At 31.6% G+C, this 21122-nt stretch overlaps 1 protein-coding gene across 2 annotated transcripts in view; it reads right to left on the reverse strand.

The window, feature by feature from the left end:
- Positions 1–18232: 18232 nt before the first annotated feature.
- The window catches only part of bs (serum response factor blistered), a 318284-nt gene continuing 315394 nt past the window's right edge, over positions 18233–21122 (reverse strand). For both annotated transcript variants that reach the window (XM_088230062.1, XM_088230054.1), the window contains exon 5: positions 18233–19580. In XM_088230062.1, coding sequence (XP_088086188.1) covers positions 19423–19580 — 158 coding nt within the window. In that variant the 3' untranslated portion in view covers positions 18233–19422. The remainder of the gene's footprint in view (positions 19581–21122) is intronic.

The following is a 21122-nucleotide window of genomic DNA, read 5'->3' on the forward strand; positions in this document are numbered from 1 at the left end:
TGGCGTTGCCTAGTATGTAGGTGAAATAATTCAATTAGATGAATCTCACCTGCATAAATAAAGGTTTCAGCTCTTTAACTTCACAAACATCAACAGATAAAAGAATTGAAGGAATATATATGTTCAAATATAGGCAGAATGGTGAATGTTACACAGTGTGTAAAGTGGCCACTTAAACCAGCCATTGACAGGTCATAAGCCCTGTAGATGCCTAGACTTCTATATTACCTTTTCTTAAATGTTCTTCATCTCTGTTGTAATATGTTAATGAAATTTGTATTACTGCGAAAATCGCTTTACTGAAATTTTATCAACTACCTTTGGTTTAAAATCTTTTCCTTATATTGCTTTTTCAAATTTTAAATAATCTATGCTATTCCTGTTATTCCTTCTTTTTTCTCTGCTGCATTGACATGTTTTTATACTTTTAAACTACTTTTAATTACTTGTATTGTATATGTATATGAAATCAATATATTGCTGCTCTTACTATGTGTCATTAATTTTGAACATGTTTTTAAATTGACTTAAATTTATTTTCTTACTTAAAGATTCATTAAAGATTCTTCTCATCGTTTATTTGAATCCCTTAAAATATGTATGTATATATTTATGTTTTTCCTTTTTAAAAAAATGTTATTATTATTTTATTTTATTTTTACATCTGAGCATGTTTTTCATTCTTTATTTTAATTCTTTACTTTTAAAAACTTTTACAAATTTTTCATTTTTTTACTTAAATTTTAATTTTTAAACAACTCTATTTATGTTTATTTTCCTTCTCTTTTTTGTACTTTAATTAATAACCTTATATATAATTACTTTATAATATGGAAACTTCCCTGGTCTATTAGGGTTAAGTCTAACTGTATAAAATATAAAACTATGTAACTATACTGTATGTTTCCTAAATAAAAGAAAATAAAAAAATAAAAAAAATAGTTATCTTCGACTATCTATAAAGTAAAGTCTAAATTTACGTACGAAAGAGTGTTTATTTGTTTGAAAATTTAACGCATCTTAGTCGGTAACATGTAATGTTCAAAAACATTGTACGCATATTTTATTTCTCATATACAAAACATAATTATAATTTACTACCTTACCTTCGTGTAACGGATGATCGATATACGCTTAAGTGTAGTGCCATATGCACCTCAGGGTTCGAAAAGGGAAAATACGATGAAAAATTCGTGTTCTTTTCTTGTTATGTTTTATGGAGTGGAAGAAATTGTAATCTAAACAAATCTGGTTGTCTACGTGCAAATCAAGATGCCAATATGATTAAAGTGGAATTAATATTCGACGTTTGTTCCGCTCGCCATTTTGCATATTCCGACGGACGGCGCGTCCACCGGAAACGGCAGCCGCCGGAAACGGCCATGTTGGGAATGTGTTTTCAATGAAAACTCCGTTAGCAAACCGCGCACGCGCCAACAGATATTTCGCATAATGCTATCAACAGCGATTTTACGATTTCTCGAATCTATTGTTCATATTTATATTACAACTATATAAAACATATTTATATTGAAATAATGCAATACGAATATGTGTCTACTACTTAAATTTTATGATAAATTAAGTGAGGTCAAAAGAACCCAACAAAATATAAACACTCGTTCAGCAACACAAATGAACTGTATTGTCCCATTTGTATTAACCGCTTTTGGTAAAAAGCAATATAATATAATTGCGCCAAAAATATTTCATGATTTAATGCCAAAAGACTCGAAATATAAAACAAATTTTAAAATAAAAATAACTGCACATATAAATAGTGTAGCGAGAGATTTAAAAAAATATATATGTGGATTAATAAACGTAGTACTTTATATAATTGGTACATATATTATTTATATTCTTATTATTACTTTACTTTATATTTTGTTGTTTATTATTTATTATACTTTATTATTTATGTTTAAGTAACATGTATTCTTGGCGCATATACTCGTATATATTTTTATTTTTTTTAAAAGAAATATTTGCGTTCTTATGATTTACCCAAATATTTAATTTTGAGGGCCATTTTCAACGAGTTGTAAATAACTCACTATTAGAAAATGAAATCAAGTTGGGGTAGAGTGGGATTCGAACCACGGACCTTTGGTCCATGAGTCCGAGACACTAGCCACGGGACCACAACCCGATCTATATACTTTACATTTGTGTAATAACGATTATTATTTTCTTACATTTGATTAGCTTGGTATTTATGATTACTGTTTAGGTTTTTTTTGTTATTGTTATTGTTATAATTAGTATAGAGCTACTTTAAAATATAAAAAATCTCTATCTTAGAACAGGCTGAGCCATGTTAGATGGAGACTATACTAAACAGAGAACGCTCTGTTTTCATTTTCTATTCACTAGTTTTATATAGATTCCCTGTTATTAAATATGTATACTTATATTATGCAATAAATTTATAAAATAAACAAAAAAATAAAAAAATAAATACCGTGGGGTGATTACTACTAGGTAGCTTAAAAATCAGCATTTCTGAGTTAACCACAAACACCCATTTTTACATCCTTCTTTATGGATGCTATCTTCTTCTTCACAGTCTCAATCCTGGGGATTGGTTTGCGGCAAAGTCCTGCATCTCGTCCTCCATTGGTCATTCTCTGCAGCCCTCTTCAGCTGAGCATATGAGGCGCAGTTCAAACCCTCGCACACTTGTTGTAAATACTCCAATCGAAGGCGCCCCATGTGATTTGTCCCCTCAGCCAGTCCCTTTATTATGTCATGCAGGAGATCCTCATGGCGCATAATGTGGCCGATCTATTAGGCTTGTTTCGCTAAAATGCTTTTTATTGGGTGCCTTTGGGTGTTTTTATTGGATTCTACTGATAACCTTTCCTAATACTATTTTATAACTCCACATCTCAAAGGCCTCTAATACTTTTTAATCTCTTTTGGTAAGGCACCTTGTCTTGTCTTGTTTTTATGTCTTGGCAAGTTGCTTGTGTGAATTTTACAAGCGCATTAAAATCATCAAAATATCATTTGAATCCATCAAGAATTGTCTATTTGTAGCATTCATGGAGGAAGATATAGAAAAAGGGTTCAAAAAAAATTCTAAGGTATCTCTACATGAGGGAATGTGGTAGTTATCCGCGGCTCTATCCCACTGCATTCCTCTTGGGCATGCTTAAGACCAACAGTTTGCAACTTAAAAGGGATGGGTTCACACTGACCCATTTTTTCAGACTGATGAGAGGTTTTGTCAAAAACTTACCGATTTTAGAGAGTATCATTTTTTCTGTTCCTGATGGTTATCTCCAACAGCACTAGCGCAGACTGCTTTACCTCCTGACTTCCAGAACCAACCTGCCTCTATGGTCATGGTAATTGGAAGAGCAGCCAGGCAGTTGAACATTATCGCTTTGGAGATCGACATCTATCACATCAGTGAAAGAGGCAAATACTCTTGCTATTGAAGGGTATTATACTGTATGGAGTGCGCGTGAATTGATTTGAGGTTAAATGAGAAAGGTGAATTACAATTAAATTATTTATTGAGTAGATACACACGAGTTACATCCTCACAATTTTGTCCAGAAGGAATTTACAATAGCGAACACTGGCGAGGAGCTGGTGGACGGGCGACACGAAATGCCAAAATGAAATGTGCATATTCTTTCGCTGCACGACGTTTAATTACTTGTCCGAGCTGACGTTGCGTCTGGTTACGCGTTGCGGGCCAGAACGGTGTTCGGCCATGCCAACGTTACGGCTTGATGGTGGTGACCTCAACAATACCTTAATAATGTCAAACCATCAAACTCTCAAGAGTTTCTGGTTTGACATGTACCAACGACATAACGGCTTAGATATTTTGTTATTCATCATCATCATCATTCCCTTTCGGCCCCTAATGGTCCATAGGACACTACATTGGTACACCAATCGCAGTGTATCTTGATCATTTTTGTTACATGAAGGTAAGATGATCAGTCTTACGCTTTAGACACCAGTCCAGTACTATGAAATATTCCAGGGTAAAAACACCATTTTTTAATAAGTATTTCGTATCAACCATGTCGGGAATCGAACCCGAAACCTCTTGCATGGTAGGCAAACGCGCTGACCACTATACCACGAGGCCAACTAATAGTCTATTAAAAAAAAAAAAAAAATTTGAATTACTTAACTTATGACGAAACAAAAATCTTAAAAGCTGACAATCTTCCTATAATAAATAACCAAATTTAAGATTTAAATTACCGTCCTTTACCAAAAATGTTTAAAAATTAAACATATCATCCAACCTGATAGCTACCCTTGCTAAAAATTCGTAGCCATGATGTAAAACATTGAATGCAATAAGAAAGTTTTAAGAAATAAAATATTTGTTAATTTTTTTAAATTTTATATATCGTATTATCGGCGCTATGATTTTTCAACGTTTATTATTTCAGAAATAAATTCGCGTGTGACATCAGAAGTTCTCTTCCGTTTATTCTCGATCAGTTCTGCCCATTGGTCCATTGACGGCAAGCAAACGGGAAATCTTCCATAACTCTTTTATCATTGGTTAATTCATATAAAATAGTGACGTCGTTCAAAATAACTCGTTTTTATAAAAATATTTTTTATATTTTTTTTCGTATATTTTCAGGACACGCCGTACAATTTATACACCAATTTTTACCGCGCGCAAGAAAACATTTATTGTATCCAATTTCCCGTAGGGCTGAAGTTCCTCATTATGTGTTAAGATTTAAAATATTTCGTGTCAGTTTATTTTTAAGCCTTGATAAAGAAACAGTCTCGTTCTGAAACTGGTCGGCATGCTCAATTTATTTAAGTGATTTTACTTAATAATCTTTATATTTCAAAAGCCTTTTAAAAATTATTTTTATAGAGTTTTTTCAATAATATACACACATTATTACAATATTAATACATTCTAAAAAGAAAACAAAGTATTAAAATATATTTTGTCCCTATAAACTATAAGATCGGGTGCTAGACACTAGTTTTAATTAAGATTAAAATAAAAGAGTACAGACATAATATTGTATACATATAAAAAATTAAAATATATTTTTTTTGTTTTTGATGCCTTGAAAAATTAAAACTATAGTTAAGAAGATATAAAAGAAAAAACTCAATAAAACCAGATAAAATGGTTTAAAATATTATTTTTTTTAAGGAAAATAGAGAAAAATAATACAACTAAAATGAAAGAATTACCATTTACTTGAATATATTTTAAATATTGAAAAAAATATATGTAAATATTTTTTTATTAATAAATTTTATAAAATATACATGTTTTTTTTAAATTCTAAATATATCCACTTTTACACATCTATTAAATGTTATCACTGGTAACTCTCTAAAAAAGAGACTAACTCTTGTGCTTGGAGAGTGACTTACACTGTTGTAGTTTTTTATTGTTTATTATAAGAGTTTATACAATTTTAAATTCGAGTACATGATAAAAAAATAAAAACATACATAAAACAATAATACATTCATACTTATTAAAATTTAATGCAGTTTTTAAACGTGTTCAAAAAAATTCTTTAGATTTACTTTTAAATTATTTATTGATATATTATTTTTGTGTACTCATAAATGTAACCGAAACAAAATAATAAATAAAACAAAGTAAATCGAAATTTTAACTTCATACCTACAGAAAAAATAAAAGTATTAATTAAAATTAAGATCTAAAAAATGTAAATAGAATAAGAAAGAAATAAAAGAAAAGATTAAAAAGAAAACAATAGTTTTACAAAAATAATAAATCAGTATGGAAACGTTCTGTCTCTGCTGCAACGTATATTATTATAATTCTAAATACAGTTGAAATAAATAATGAGACTGAGTTTTCCTGGACATGAATCAACAAGTGATTGAATTTCTAAGCCCGGGTGACTCAATGTTTAATCTAAAATTCGATCGGTGTAAACTCATAAACTGAATTATAATTAAAATGCTTTATATTATGACTAAAATTTAATTTAATTTAAATAAATACATAATACGCGCCGCAGTCGGCTTCCCTTTATAAGTTGAATACCTATCAAATCCATTTCATGGCTCCTTTTCGGTTACACATTATTCAAATCGGTTCATTGTTATTTTGCACATACGTCATCTTATTTATAAATATTTTAATTACATTTCGATAGTCAAATGACTGCAGATTTCTACAGAAAGATATGAAATCATCAATAATACATTTTAATACATTTCCTCCGCACGCCGATCAATATTCAGAAGTGCATTTCGACAGATAAATAAATGCAAGCTTATTAGTTATTCTGATGGCTCTTTAGATAAATTCGTAAAGATTTTTAATTGTCGATGCATGTTTATGAATGCACACGCCAGATTTGATTGCACGATCAAATATTTCGGTGGTGGTAGGACGCAATGTTATGAATTGTTTAATATCTGCACAGTATTTATAAGTTATGCTTATATTATAAATATTTTTTTTTGTTTTTATGCATGTTGTATGTAAAGGGAAATTTATACCATTTGTAAAAAAAATAAAAATCACAATCAAACCATTGAATGCAACATTTTTAAATTTACATTTATTAAATTTATAAAAATAATAGGTACATAAAGGAATGTTTGTTCCTTACATACATTAAAAAATTCGCATTCTTTCTTGATGGGGTATCTTTGCCATTAAAATAAATTATCATATTCAAACAAATAACACATAAGTTAGCTGTAATGTAAGCGCGTATTGCAATGTTGCGCGAATGATAATTGCAAATGGCACAGCGCGCGGCCCATTTTAGGCACAATATCCAACAATGTAACGCGCCGGACAATGGCTACTGTTCGTTTTGGACATGTGACGTCATGCGAAAATCTAATTGTTAAGTTTTCTTATTAGATTCTGAGAAAAACGCAACATTATTTTGATAAAAGTATTAGGTAAGTTCAGCGAGGGAATGTTTATCAGGGGTGCTTCAAGGATCCATTTTGGGTCCTAAACTGTATATAATTTATGAGTCAATGATTTGTAATGTTTTCAATGAAGTAAGGATATTCATATTTGTAGATGACACCGCACTAATTATTTCTAATAAAAACTCATTGGAATCTCAAGAGAAAAAGACTAAATGCTCGTACATAAAATCTCCGTAAGCCAAAGAATATCTTTTGCCTAACATTATCGCTCTTGCACAAATTACTTACATGGTGGTATCTAATAATTAATAATATGGTCTATGATATTATTATAAATTTTTCAAAAAACTAAATGCTTGTACATAAAATCTCCACGTGCCAAAAAATACGTTTTGCATAATATTGTTGCTCATTGCACAAATTGCTTACATAATGGTATCTCTAACCCGTGTAATTACGAAATTATAGCATTTGTAGAGGAGTACAAGTATTCAAGTATTTTAATAGATCATAATTTTAAATGGTATTGTCAAATATTTAAACTTTGCCATCGATTGCGGACTCTTGTGAGTACTTTTTGAAAGTTTTTTTTTTCCTAAAAGCACTCTTAACATTATTTATTTTTCCTTAGTAGAATCAATTATAAGAGATGTCATAAAGTCGTGGAGACATTCAAATAAAACTAATATTAAAATGATCCAGGGTCTACAGCACTCCATAGTCAAGAGAGTTGTACCAGCGGAGATTTACAGACAAAGAAGTGATAATGTTCTCCTGTACAAAACACTTGAAACTCTGCCAGTTTGAGGATGCATCATTTTAAAACAATTTACTAATAATAATTTCAAAATTCCTCTCAACAAGTTGTTGAACAACAAAAAACCATCACGTTGTTTCCCCGTAGGGGTAGGCAGAGAGAATAGAACGTCATATCACACTGTCTTTGCATACATACCTCGCTTCCTCTACATTCATACATCTTCTCATGCACGAAAGCGGATTATTCCTACTTTTGATATGTCCGTCTTCAAGTATTTGGTGGACTTGACCGTGCCTTGTCTTTCTCGGTCTTCCTCGTTCGAAAAGAAGACCTGCAATTCTTGGTAACAAAAGTCTACGATGTATGCAAGAAAGGGGTTAAAGGGGAAAGAAGGTTAAATTCTGTTGAAATGCGACCCCTCAGGCGAATGTGCGGTAAAATGATGTATAATAGGTGCACAAATGTCTAGATCCGTGAACTGTGTAAGGCGGAGACATGCATTATCGACAGAATCAAGAAAGGGGTGCTGCGTTGGTTTGAACATGATGATGAAAGTAGGCTGAATGCTGTCAAAATGCGATCTCTCAGGCGAATGTGTGGTAAAACTGTGTACGATAGATACACAAATGTCGAGATCTGTGAACTATATAAGGCTGAGACATGCATTATCGACAAAATCAAGAAAGGGGTGCTGCGTTGGTTTGGACATGTAGAGCGAATGGACAGCGAAAGAACGGCTAAACGTCGTGAAATAGCGGATATAATTTATTTACTTAAAATTGCCTCTGGTTCAATTGACTGTCCTGAACTACTTTGCAAACTTTCTATCAATGTTCCTTCCAAAGTTTTAAGAAATAACCCTCTTCTTCACATACCTCTTGTTTCATCTAATTATAGGCAAAATTCATATTTATGGCGAACTTTTAATAATTTTAATATACTAAATAAATCATTTAACATAGATTTATTTGAAAATAATCTTAATAACGTGCGGCGTTTGCTTTCGAAATAACTCGTAGTATTTTTTTCTTTTCTTTTAAATTTACATTTAATTACTATTCATTTTATGTTCGAGAATCTTTTTTAACTTACTGTGATGCTACTTGTGAAAACCTGTAATTGGCTTATTTGTTATTTGTTATTTGTTTTGTTATATAAATATGAGATAATTAGAGCTGTTGGTTATCCAAATAAATAAAATAAAATAAATAAATAAATAAAAAGATCTACGATGTGAATGCAAAACACCAGGAAGACCGAGGAAGACATGGCTTGATCAAGTCAATAAAATACTGTCAAGAGTACGAATAATCGGCGTGCGTGCATGAGAAGATGTATGAATGAAGAAGCTAAGTCTGTATGCAAAGACAGAGTGATATGGTGTTCTATCTTCTCTGCCTACCCTTACGATGGTTTGTTTTTTGCTTGCTTGTTTCGTATAACTGTTTAATTTTTTTACCACCTTTAGTAAGAACACTCTGAACTTCCTCTTTCCAAATTTTTATATGAGCTGACATACTAGCGCAAAGAGTCTCTTAATATTGAGGTGAAAACCAAATTTTTTTAGGTCCTATGTGTGCAACAATACACCAGTGTTGTGGTGGAAATACAACCAGCGAAGCGTAATGGATATAATTGTTTGATTGAAAAATGATTACAGGGTCTCATACTACAAAGCGTGTGGGATGTTCGCTGCTGCTAGACTCCCTCACTGGGATGGACTCGAATTGTTGCAACACCGTATAGACCTCAGAGAAAGGCTGGGGAAAAGCCCTGGTAGTTAAGGGTAAGCAGTGAGAGGATGATTAAACAAAGGAATTAACCGGTTCCTCAACGAAGTCCTCGACTGGGCCCAGAACCAGAAGCAATGGAAACGTATCATACATCTTAGCATTAAGCAAGATGATGAAGAAGAAGAGGATGTACACTAGAACTCCATTTATCTGATGTGCTAAAAACGCATATGCGAGACCTGGCTGTTTGTAAACAAGTTTCTTCGTTAAAGCAATAATCTTTGCTGCGCTTGTTTAAGTGAGTTTTTAATGTGATTCCAATTAGCTATATTATTTCAAAAGCTATAAAAATGTGATCTTTTAGTAAATTTTGCAATTTCTTTTAAAACAATGCCTTAACTTAATGGTTAATCGAATTATCAGAATTTTTGAATATCCGGATAAAGTCTAGCACTCATTAATCCGAATAATTAAAGTTTAACTGTGTACATTTGTGAAACATTTAGAACTGCGGACGATGGTCTTTCAGCTTCATTTGGCGGATCCATGCTGGTTAGCGATAGTGTCTCCTAGAGGCGTCTAGTGATGTCCACATCTCCACTTAGGAGCGGACGTGGAAAAGAAGAAAAGAAATGTAGAGCAGAGATATAGACTTAAGTTAAAAGCTTCTTAGATTTTCACTGCTTTCAGATGCACATTAACCCTGATGACACACGCTGTAATGGGATCCAAAACGTCGGAAAAGAGTTGCGAACAACACACTGCACAATAACCCAGAAGAACTTTTTGTGCAACATAAGTTGTGTCAATTTTTTACCTAATTTAAAAATGAACACTAAAAGTTTTTAAAAAATGGTACTTTGACTTAAAAAGTGGACTTTATAAAGTCATGCAAAATAAAATCATCTGCTCTTAAAGATTTTAAGTTATTTTATTTGATTACAAGCCTTCAAAATGGAATGTCAAGTAGGTGAAAGTAAGCATTATCAACACCTCTTTCTGTTCTCATCAATCGAGGAAATAAAGCTATGAACTATTGACTCATTTGTTGTGACACCATTAAGTAGAATACATTAGTGACTCATTTTTTGTTTTTTTTGTGTCTTCTTGTTCTCTTCATTTGGAAAAAAAAACGAACACAATTTATGTTAAAACCTATTATTTAATACTAAACAGAACCTTCCTTAACATAAGAGATATCCCGCCTCTGTGGCAGTAAATATACTTTTATAAGCAATATACTTTACCGAGGAATATGTTTTATATATCAAAATATAATTTTCATTTCTTGAAAGCCCTTTCCCATTTAATTGATGTAGGTATGTTTTAAAATCTTTTTTCATATTTCTTTTGAATTTTTACACAACAATTGATGTGAAAGTATGTACTAATAAGTATAAAATCAATAATACACTGACACTCCGGAACGTGCCTGCGGGCCAGTGGAGTGGCTACATCCATAAATAAAAAGGAAATTATATCGAATGTACCTTTGTATAAACATTTTTTATATTATATATTGGATTAAATAAATAAATGTTCCGAACTGTGTCATCAGAAGTCAAAATTTATCAAATATTCAAGCAACTTGGGTTTTTATATTTCGTGTAATTGAGTTATATCACCTACATACTTGGCAACTTGGCGGCCACCGTCGTGAAGTCGTCAAGACGCTTGACTCACGCACGGAAGGTTTCGGGTTCAATTCCCGGTGAGAACACAAAAATTTAAATTAGATTTTTCTCAGGCTTGGGTGTTCTATGATGTAATTTACCACTGTAATTGGACCTTCTGGCCTGTTGTGGTGCAAAAATAAATAAATAAAATAAAACAACAAAAAAAACAACTGAATTTTTTTTTAATTTCAATTTGTATACTATTCATGGACCAGATGGAATATTAACACCTCTCCCGGGACAAAATATTGTTGAAATTTTTTTTTTGAAGGGTGCAGAAAGGGAATGATGATGATGATGATGATTATTGTCTTGTGAATAAAGATGTAATTTGTAATAAAGCCAAGCAATTTTCTTCATATTAAAGAGCAATTTATTGTAGTTTCCTGATAACATTATTAAAAGATCCCAATATGGAATAATAATAATGCAAATAAAAAACCTTGCATAAGAAATAAATGTACTTATTATAATACTATAGATATCTTATGAATAAGTTGATGCGGTTTAAATGAGACTTCATGAACTGAATGAATGAGTTTATCTATTGTAAATTAAATGTGGTCTCTTTTATAAAAGCCAATAAAACATTTTTAAGATCCATCATTTTCTATATTTCCTTCTTAAAAATATTCTCCATTTATAGAATTTACAATAGTGTAATACCATCATCATCTCCCTATTCATACCTACCGTACACTCACGGAGACTGGACCGCTGTGCCCGTGCAAACCACGAGCCCACTGCGTGATATCGCACGATTAGCTTATTTCACACCACGGCAAAAATCTACAAGGCATGATAAAATACAATGTTTATTGTTGTACAATTATTTATTTATTTAATGTCTGTCAAAGGCAATAATAATCAGTACACCATGAGACCAACTAATATCCAGTTGATTTCCTTTTGAAGGATTTTTACCTGAGAGTACTCCCTAGGTTTAAATAATGATTTTGAACAATATTTTGAGTTTGTCAATACAAATATTATCAAATTTAAATAGGTACAAATGAATCACGAATGCACGGGGCACGGCATTGTTACTCCAATTGCAGCTTTTTTGTTATTTTTTGTGATCAATCTTAAGCCTCAGGTGCCTATCCAGGAATAATGAAATATTGCATCATAGAACTATAATAAATATAGAAATAAATCATGGTAACCAGCGAACGACGGACTTATCTCCACTCAATTAACTTTTTCATGAGTTTTGCCTAAGAGCAGCCGTTTAGTCAAAACTATTGTCCAACGTTTCGATTCTATTTTACACACAGAACTGTAATAACCATCTGCCCGGACATAGAATGATTCAAGGATAACTATGAACACGGGTTTGAAAATACTGATTTATTTTATATTATTAACAGACTAAGATGTCCAATTACAATGGCAAATTATAATTGCATAAAACAACTGAACTTTGTGAAAAATCATTCAAATTTACCAAAATAACATTACAAATTGAATAAAATATCAAAGCTGTTACATTGGGACAACATATCAGACCAGTAACTCTCGAGCAATGGTTCAACAATATTAAGGTTTGGACCTTATTGGTAGAAAGAGTACTTGCTGTTTAAATATAGTTTCACTGCTGTGAAAGGTGTTGATCTCGAAAGTGATAATGTTCAGCTAACTGATTGGTTTTCCAATCGGCATGACCGGAGGCAGGTTGTTTCTGGAAGCCTGGAGGTAAAACAGTATGTGCTGACGCTGTCAGAGAAACCCACCAGAAACATAAATGTATATAATATCTAAAACGGATAATTTTTTCCATAAAACCTCTTATCAGTCTGAAAAAATGGGTCATCCGAAACCCATCCCTTCTAAGTTGCAAACTCCTGGTCCCAAGTATAAATATAGATAGAGGCCACAGATAACTAGCACACCCTCATGTAGAGAATTTTTCTGAACCCTCTCCAACAATGTATGATTATTACAATTTCATCGGGAATCACACTTAGGACCCCTAAGCAAGGGACGAGTGTCTTAGCTACACCACGGACTGATGTATTTATATTTTAAACTATTTTTATAAAAATATCTCTTAGTAGACAAAGTTGTAAGTTAAATGGCACCAGAAGACATTGATTGATGGAGGAAAAAATTCATACCTGTGAAGACAACTTTATCAATTCTAATAATAGCTACGTTTACATTAGAACACACCATATAATAAAAGCATAATTTATTCAGCAATTCCTTTTCTGTTCGAGGTGCCAGACTTTGGAATAAGCTGCCTCTTCAAATAAAAAATGCACCTACCTGGCCACCTTAAAGAAATGCATGAAACATTACTATATATATCCTTCGAACCCTAATTTTTAATATTTTTTTATTCCTTTTTTTCTGGATCCTCTTCCTGTCTCCTTCCAAACTCCTTACCCGGTCCCATATTCCAATTGAATGAAAATTATTTTCATTTTTTTTTTAAAGTTATCTAACACTAAGCCTTTATTTCAAATGTGTAAGATATATCGTCATGATCGTACAACAACGACGCGTGTAATTCTCTTAAACTTTACATGAGAGCGGTTTATATGAAAAAAAATTACACTTTATGTCACAACTTGTTGAGTACAAAAGTATATCATTTGATACTTGGGTTAGTTACATACCAATTTATTTCAACCCTAGAATATAAAGCATATATGTCTATATATAGGCGGCCTCCGTGGTGTAGTGGTCAAGACGCTTGACTCACGCACGGAAGGTTCCGGGTTCGATTCCCGGTTAGAACACAAAAATTAAAATGTGAGTTTTCTCAAGCTTGGGTGCTCTGTGGCGTAATTCACCACTGTAATAGGCCTCCTGGCCTGTTGTGTTGCAAAAAAAAATGTAAAAAAAAAGACATTTTCAAGATCAAATATATAAGAAACAAGAAAGTCAATGTCGCATTTTTCATACATCCATCGTTCTACGATTACGGCGATATATTCCATTAATATTATCAAAAGAGTGATTATTTTTAACAAATATTAAAAAACAAAACTACAAAGTACAGTGGGAAGTAAATATTTATCTTCAATTTTATCTACAAAGTAAAATCAAGTTGTCTATGTTAAAAGCCGTCGGCCTCATGGTGTATTGGTCAGCGCGTTAGCCTGACATGCAAGAGGTCTCGGGTTCGATTCCCGACATGGTTGATATGAAATATTTATTTAGATGGGTGTTTTCACACTAGAATATTTCATAGTCCCTGGACTGGTACCTAAAGTGTAAGACTTCATCTTACCTTCGTGTAAAAAAAATGATCAAGATACGCTGCGATTGGTATAACAATGCAGTGCCCTATTCACTATTAGGTGCGGAAAGGGAATGATGATGATGATGTATTAAAAGCAGAATACGCATACATTTTTTTCTTCCAAACATGTTCAATTATAGGTTACCGACAAACATACTTTGAATGTTCAATCAAATATACTCATTTTCGTACACAAATATAGGTTTTTCTTTATAGACAGTCGAAGATAACTCTGTTAACTTCCCATTATAATCAGGGCCCAGGTGTATGGAAGGGTCCGCTTCATATTCTAGTGGTTAGCAAGTTTGCATATCATGCAAGAGGACTTGGATTTGATTCCCAGTACGGTTGATATAAAATATTTATTTAATAGTATTTTTACATTGCAATACCTTACAGTTTCTGGACTGGCATTTGCAGTAAGACTGATCATCTTGCTTTCATATACTATAACAAATCATTGATATATGCTGTAATCTGAATACCAATGTGCATGATTAAAAGTGCAGATATAGATAATGTGGTGTAGAATTCTCATAACAACCTTTTTTCACCAAACAATTATAATTTGAAAATAGTATTATCACACTGAAAAAGCGTCTACATCGTCGCCTTGTTCACAGAAGATTATATAAAACCCTGATATGTGATGTTGAGGAATAAGATAATTTATAGATTCCCTAATGGGTGCACCGAAGGTCAGACACTTGAAGCAATAGGACAATGAATCTTATCTAATAAGGACAATGCTTTTAATTTACAATTATGCAGTCAATAAAATTATATGATATCATGAATCAATATATAGAGACTGACCAATTTACATCATTATGATCAAGATTAGAAAGAACATAAATGTCTATTATGATAAAAATCATTAAAATTATTAATCTGTCAATGGGTGAGAATACAATTTTGTTAATAAGTAATCATTTTGAGTTTTCATTTAACGAACGAGTTTATAAATGGCTTTTTAAACACAAAATAAACACATCAGTAAACTTATTTATTTTGTGATTATTTTTTTGGAAAATATTAATCATTACTATGTACTAGTTATCAACTATTTCACGTTTGAGCAGAAAAGATGGCCATAGTTTAACACAATTTTTCATTTTTTATTAAATAAATAAAAGGACGATATTAGAAACCAAATAAACGTTTATTTAAAAATTACAATTATCTTATAAAAGTTCATTTTTTGTTAATTTTTTACATAAAACAAAATGCTGATAAATGCCAGTTTTGACAGAAGATATTTAGTGTCCAGTTTATTTCATAGATGGCAGTAGTCTACACTTTATAATTTTATTTTTGAACAAATTGATAATATTAACAGTCAAAATAATTTGTTTATGAATATTTTACACAGGAGAGCTTTTAAAAGTGAAAGAGATTTATAATTTAAACATTAAAACTTGAGTAATTATTGTAAAAACGGGAAATTTTCGTATTTTGAAGATTTTTACACATAAAAAATAAATGCACGGGGAAACAAATACTTAGTACTTAGTAAATACAAAGTACATCAAACACGCAGTTATCATGATAGTAGGTACTTTTAAGAATTTTTAATATAATTAATGAATTCATTATGACCAAATATACATACATTATCGAACTGGCCTTTTGCATATACAACAATTCAAACTAGCGCATTCAAAACACTAATAAAAGAAAAAGTTTAAAACAATATTTTTCAATACTTTTGTTCTGTAGACAGTATTTAAGACACTTTATACTTAAAGCACCGCACCGCACCCAAATACCTTTTTTTTATTTAAGATTTTATAAACAACAATAAAATACAATCAGTAAATCTTTAAATAAATAAGCTTGTAATCGATTTCGGTACCTAATTATATAGAAACATTAAATTATTTACTACAAAATAATACACTTCAGTACAAAAAATGATGTGTTATTTTTATTTTCCTTTGCCATGACATGCCTAAAATTTGTTATATTTTTCATACATATTACTCAAAAGGATGCCATACCACGGCAAATTAAAAGCACGAGGACTTTTATCATTGAAAGATTAAGGCAAGAGAGGGACTTGATAGAAACTTATAAGACACTAGTGGACCCGACAGATGTTGTCCTGCCCAAACCTTGGGTTGCCTGCTATTACCTTGGAATAAGACTTTTCATTAATAAATAGGTACCTAGGTACTTGTTTATGGTTGAATTCCAAAATATAAAATAAATATTTTTTTAAATACAGCATTCTTTTTGCAAACGTCAAACTCTGGTCTTCTCACCAACAGAGGGGTGTACTTATGTAAGAGTACGATTTTTTTAAATGTATTCAATTTAATATTGTTTTAGCATTACTAAAAGTCCAATAAAAAGAAATAAATGGGTAGAAATTATAAGGAATTTAAGGAAAGAATCTGATTGAGATCCACAAAAAACAAAGTCTAGGCATTTATAGGGATTATGATCTGTCATTGGTGGATTTAAGTGGAAACATTACATCGGTAGTCAGATGGCAGAAGGGACCATCCGTAATTTTCAAAAATGTTCAGGATAGCCCAAATACGTCTCAGTTTCAAGACTTTAATCCACAAACTAAAATATTTTAGTGTTACTTTCCAATAATAAATTACCATTCTAAATGATGCTGTTTTTTTCCTCATTTTTTCTATGTGTATTTCCTGAAATATTATATGATAAAAACTAAAAAAAAGAAAAAATTACAAATAGTCCCTTATGCCATCTGACTACCGACATACAGTGTAACATTCAACATTCTATCTACGTTTGAACATCAATATGATGATGATTTTCCGAATGTTTGAGTTTACTGTTTACTATATTGATGTGCCATATACATGTTTTTTAAAATTATTTTTTGAGTTTCTGATCCTATATTTGTGGTGATGTACTTATCTGTCTGTGTCAACTAATTGCTCGTCCCACCTCAAAACAGGACTTTTAGTCCCATGGAGTTGGGACTTATGTCTCAAATAACGTGCAATGAGCCAATGTATGCAAATAAATAAATACATATTTCTTCAATCATCTGTTGATTTTTGTGAAGTTAACCCTTTATAGAACACCTAAAACATATCAGTAAATAGATGGAACACTGAATTGGGGTATTTATTATCTAATATTTTATCTTAATAATAAAAGTAATAGGTAGATAGTGTTCCACTCAGCTTTTACAAATGCAATATGTTTGTTATGTTTAAAAATAACACATTTTGCAAGGTGCAAATCAACAAAAAGTATGTGTCCTACAAAGGGTTTAAAGAGCTGAAACCGTTATTGTTGCAGGCGAGATTTATCTGGCTGAATTATTTACCTACATACTAGGCAATGCTTGAAAATACTGATAAATTTTTATATTTCTCCTTGGACTGGTTGGTTTAATCAACACATGGAAGAGATATCCAATGACAGATCATCTGTAAATTCTTAGACTACCATATTCCGTTCTCAAAAATGTTTTCCCTCTGTGTTGCTAAAAATTTCATTCATAATAACATAATTTATTTAATTAATTTACGGAAGCAGATATTTCGATAGTCTATTCCAATATGCAATTGGTTAATAAGAAGGATCCCATGAATGTCCAGAACGAACGTCTCCGTACTGTTGGAACTAAGCGTGAATGTTCACATATTGTCTGCATGCTGCCAACGTATTCTGCAGTTCTTCAGATGCATAGCCAAACGTGACTCCTAGAGAAAATTATAATCACGGATAGTGGACCAGGACGAAGAAGCAAAGGCAGAGATACAGCTCGATGGATCAACCAGGCGAAGACAATGTCCTAGGCAAGCCTGCCAATATACTCTGTGGAGAGGATGCAGAACCATGAAGGGTGGAGGCGCATTGTGCATAGGATAGCTGGGTAAAACAGTACCAATGATCATGACTCTCAGAACTTAGGACAGACGAAAAAGAAAAATAAGAAGGATGTTTTTATTCAGGTAGAATTATGGCAACATTAAGAGGTGTCCTTGTAAAAAGGTTAATTTATACGCATCTTCTGCGATAGTGAGGTATGTTATCTTATAAATCTACTAAACAAATTATTGCTGAAAGAAATACTATTTAAAGAATCGAGTTTTGACAGTTGAATATGGAGAAGAAATTATTTGCTGAATTTTTTAATCAAGACAAATTGATTACATTTTATGCCTTGAATTTTATTACCGAGTAATTGGAACCAAGATTGGACATTTAATTTTACGTTACTCTGGGAAAAATAGACTTGAAATTGACTTGTCAATTCTTAAATAAGAATGATTATAACATAAGCATTGTGTTCAAGATAAACTGAGAATTCCTCAAACATTGTCAAGCCAAGCGTGACCATCCTTTGAAATTATTCAATCAAATAGTTATTGTTGCTTGAATTTTAGTATCTAGTCTTAGATAGGAAATACCTTGAATTTTAAGTGAAATCAAGAGTAATAATAACTTAAATTTTAAGTTAAATAAACAGTGATTATCCCTTGCATTTCAAGAGTGGTATCCTTTTGATTTCAAGTAAAACCCAAAGTTATTATTACCTGAATTTCAAATTTAACCAAAAATGTTTATATTTTCAATTTCAAGATAACTAAGAGTGACCATATTTAGAGTGAATTTCGAGATAACCAACAGTGATCATAACATGAATTTCAAGTCAAACCCAGAGTGATTATATCTTATATTTTAAGATCACCGAGAGCAATCATTAGTCAAATTTCATGTAAAACGAAGAGTGATTATATCTTAAATATAAAAATATCCAAGAGTGGCTTATATTAAATTTCAAGATAGCAAATAGTGATCATTACTTGAAATTCATGGAAAACCAAGAGTGATTCATACTTAAATTTCAAGTCTAACTAGGAGTGATTATCCCTTGAATTTCAAGTACAACCAAGAGTGATTATAACATTAAATTTCAAGGTAAACCAAGAATAAACATTCATTGAATTTCGTGATCCAAATGGATTATCTCTTGAATTTCAAGTCAGATCCGGAGCGACTATCCCTTGAAAATAACTATCAAGAGCGATTACGTTGAATTCTTTTATTTGTGATAATTTAAAAATCCTAAAGCAATTAGTATTGTATTGTCTCCTAGATCCTGGGTCCGGGATCTTGTCACTTTCTGCCGGTTCTGGACAAGTCCTGCAGGCCGTTGGTCTGACTGCTCTGGTTCCCCTGCTGCTGGGAGGCCGTGGTGGTCGTGTGAGAGGCTGCAGCCGCCGCCATAGCCATGGACAGAGGGATGGTGATGAACTGGGGCTGCCCACTTCCTCCTGGAACGAGACAAATATGTTATTTAAGAATCTTAAATATTGAAACTTATTTTTAAATGGCTGAAACCAGTCAGTAGAAGAAAATAAAAATAAGTGGTTATTTACAAAGTCGTTTTTTTTTTAAAGTCATTAAAAAATGTCATTTTTTATCATTGTATCAATGTGTTTTACACTATGTATGAAGCTAGCCCGCGTGTGGTGTGCATTTGTAAGTTTTATTTTTTTTCCGAAAAATCACCCTAGTTTTGTATCAACACTAAACACTATTATTTAAGCATAATATATAGGTAATTAAGGATCATTAAAATTATTTTGAAACAGCTATTCGTTTTTCTTTTGCAAGGCTTAGAGTAAAAAGTGTACGAATCCTACCTGCTCTCTCCTACAGGTACCTATTTATTTTATTATGATTGCATCTATTTTGTTTAGTTTGTAAATTAATTCAAATTTACAAACTAGTACACTATAGTAAGGAAGTTCAGTGGTTTTATTTTTATTTTTTATTTTTTTAAAAATTTTTTTATTATTTTTTTTTTTATTTAAATTTTATTGATAAACCCTTACGGGTTACATACATTTAACAAAATGTTTTCACTTTTAAAATTCAAATTCTACAGTTAATAATAATATTTTTAACATCTTTTGTAAAGGTTGCCTGAGTCTTTTGTTTAGTTTTGTCTGGTAGTTTATTGTATAATTTCAGTCCATGGTTTATAAGTCTCGATTGTCCTTTTCTCGTTTTAAAAGATTGTATATGATATTTTTCTGAAATTCTCGTATTGTGTTCATGTTTACTACAATTTTTTTCAAGTTTTAATTCTTCGTCTACAATTACATCAGTGGCTAATTTATGAATAAATTTTAAAGATTCTAGTTTAAAGAGTTCAGTTACGTTTAATTGTTTAGTTTGTTCAAAAAGTTCTTTAGTTGCTGTTAGATAGGGAAGGTCATATACTAACTTTAATATTTTATTTTGCTGTCTTTGTAGTCTGTTTATGTCATTTTGATATCCTGTTCCCCATAGTAGTTGCATATAACATATTTTAGTTTTAACATATGCTTCATACATTAAAATTTTTTCCTTTATTGGAACAAAGTTTTTGATTTTAAAAAATAGACTCGATAAAGTTGCCACTTTGCTAATTAAATTGTTGATATGAATGGTCCATGTCAATTGTCTGTCTGTTGTTAGTCCTAAATATTTAACTTAAATATTATGTGCATAGAATTAAGAATAGTCAAGAAACCGCATACGCACATCAAACAGAAGGCGACTAAACTATTCATAAATGAGTAGGTTTACGTTTTGACCCATTAGTTTCTTTATAGACGTCGCCCAGTTTGCAACTCCTGATTTGAATTCAACTATGCCGTGTTGTGTCTTTTTAAAGTGTAGAAATACTGCTAGGATCTTAAAGAAACAGGATGCATTCACATTTCATGTGTAATTAGAAAATTAATGTGTACGTCACAAATGCATTATTTAAAAATTGAATTATTGTTCCATCTGTCAGATTGTCGAAGAAACAAAATGGAAATTTC

This window comes from Micrasema longulum, unplaced genomic scaffold (genome assembly GCF_059751315.1).
Source record: "Micrasema longulum isolate JH-2025_06_02 unplaced genomic scaffold, ASM5975131v1 h1tg000059l, whole genome shotgun sequence".
Classification (NCBI taxonomy): domain Eukaryota; kingdom Metazoa; phylum Arthropoda; class Insecta; order Trichoptera; family Brachycentridae; genus Micrasema; species Micrasema longulum.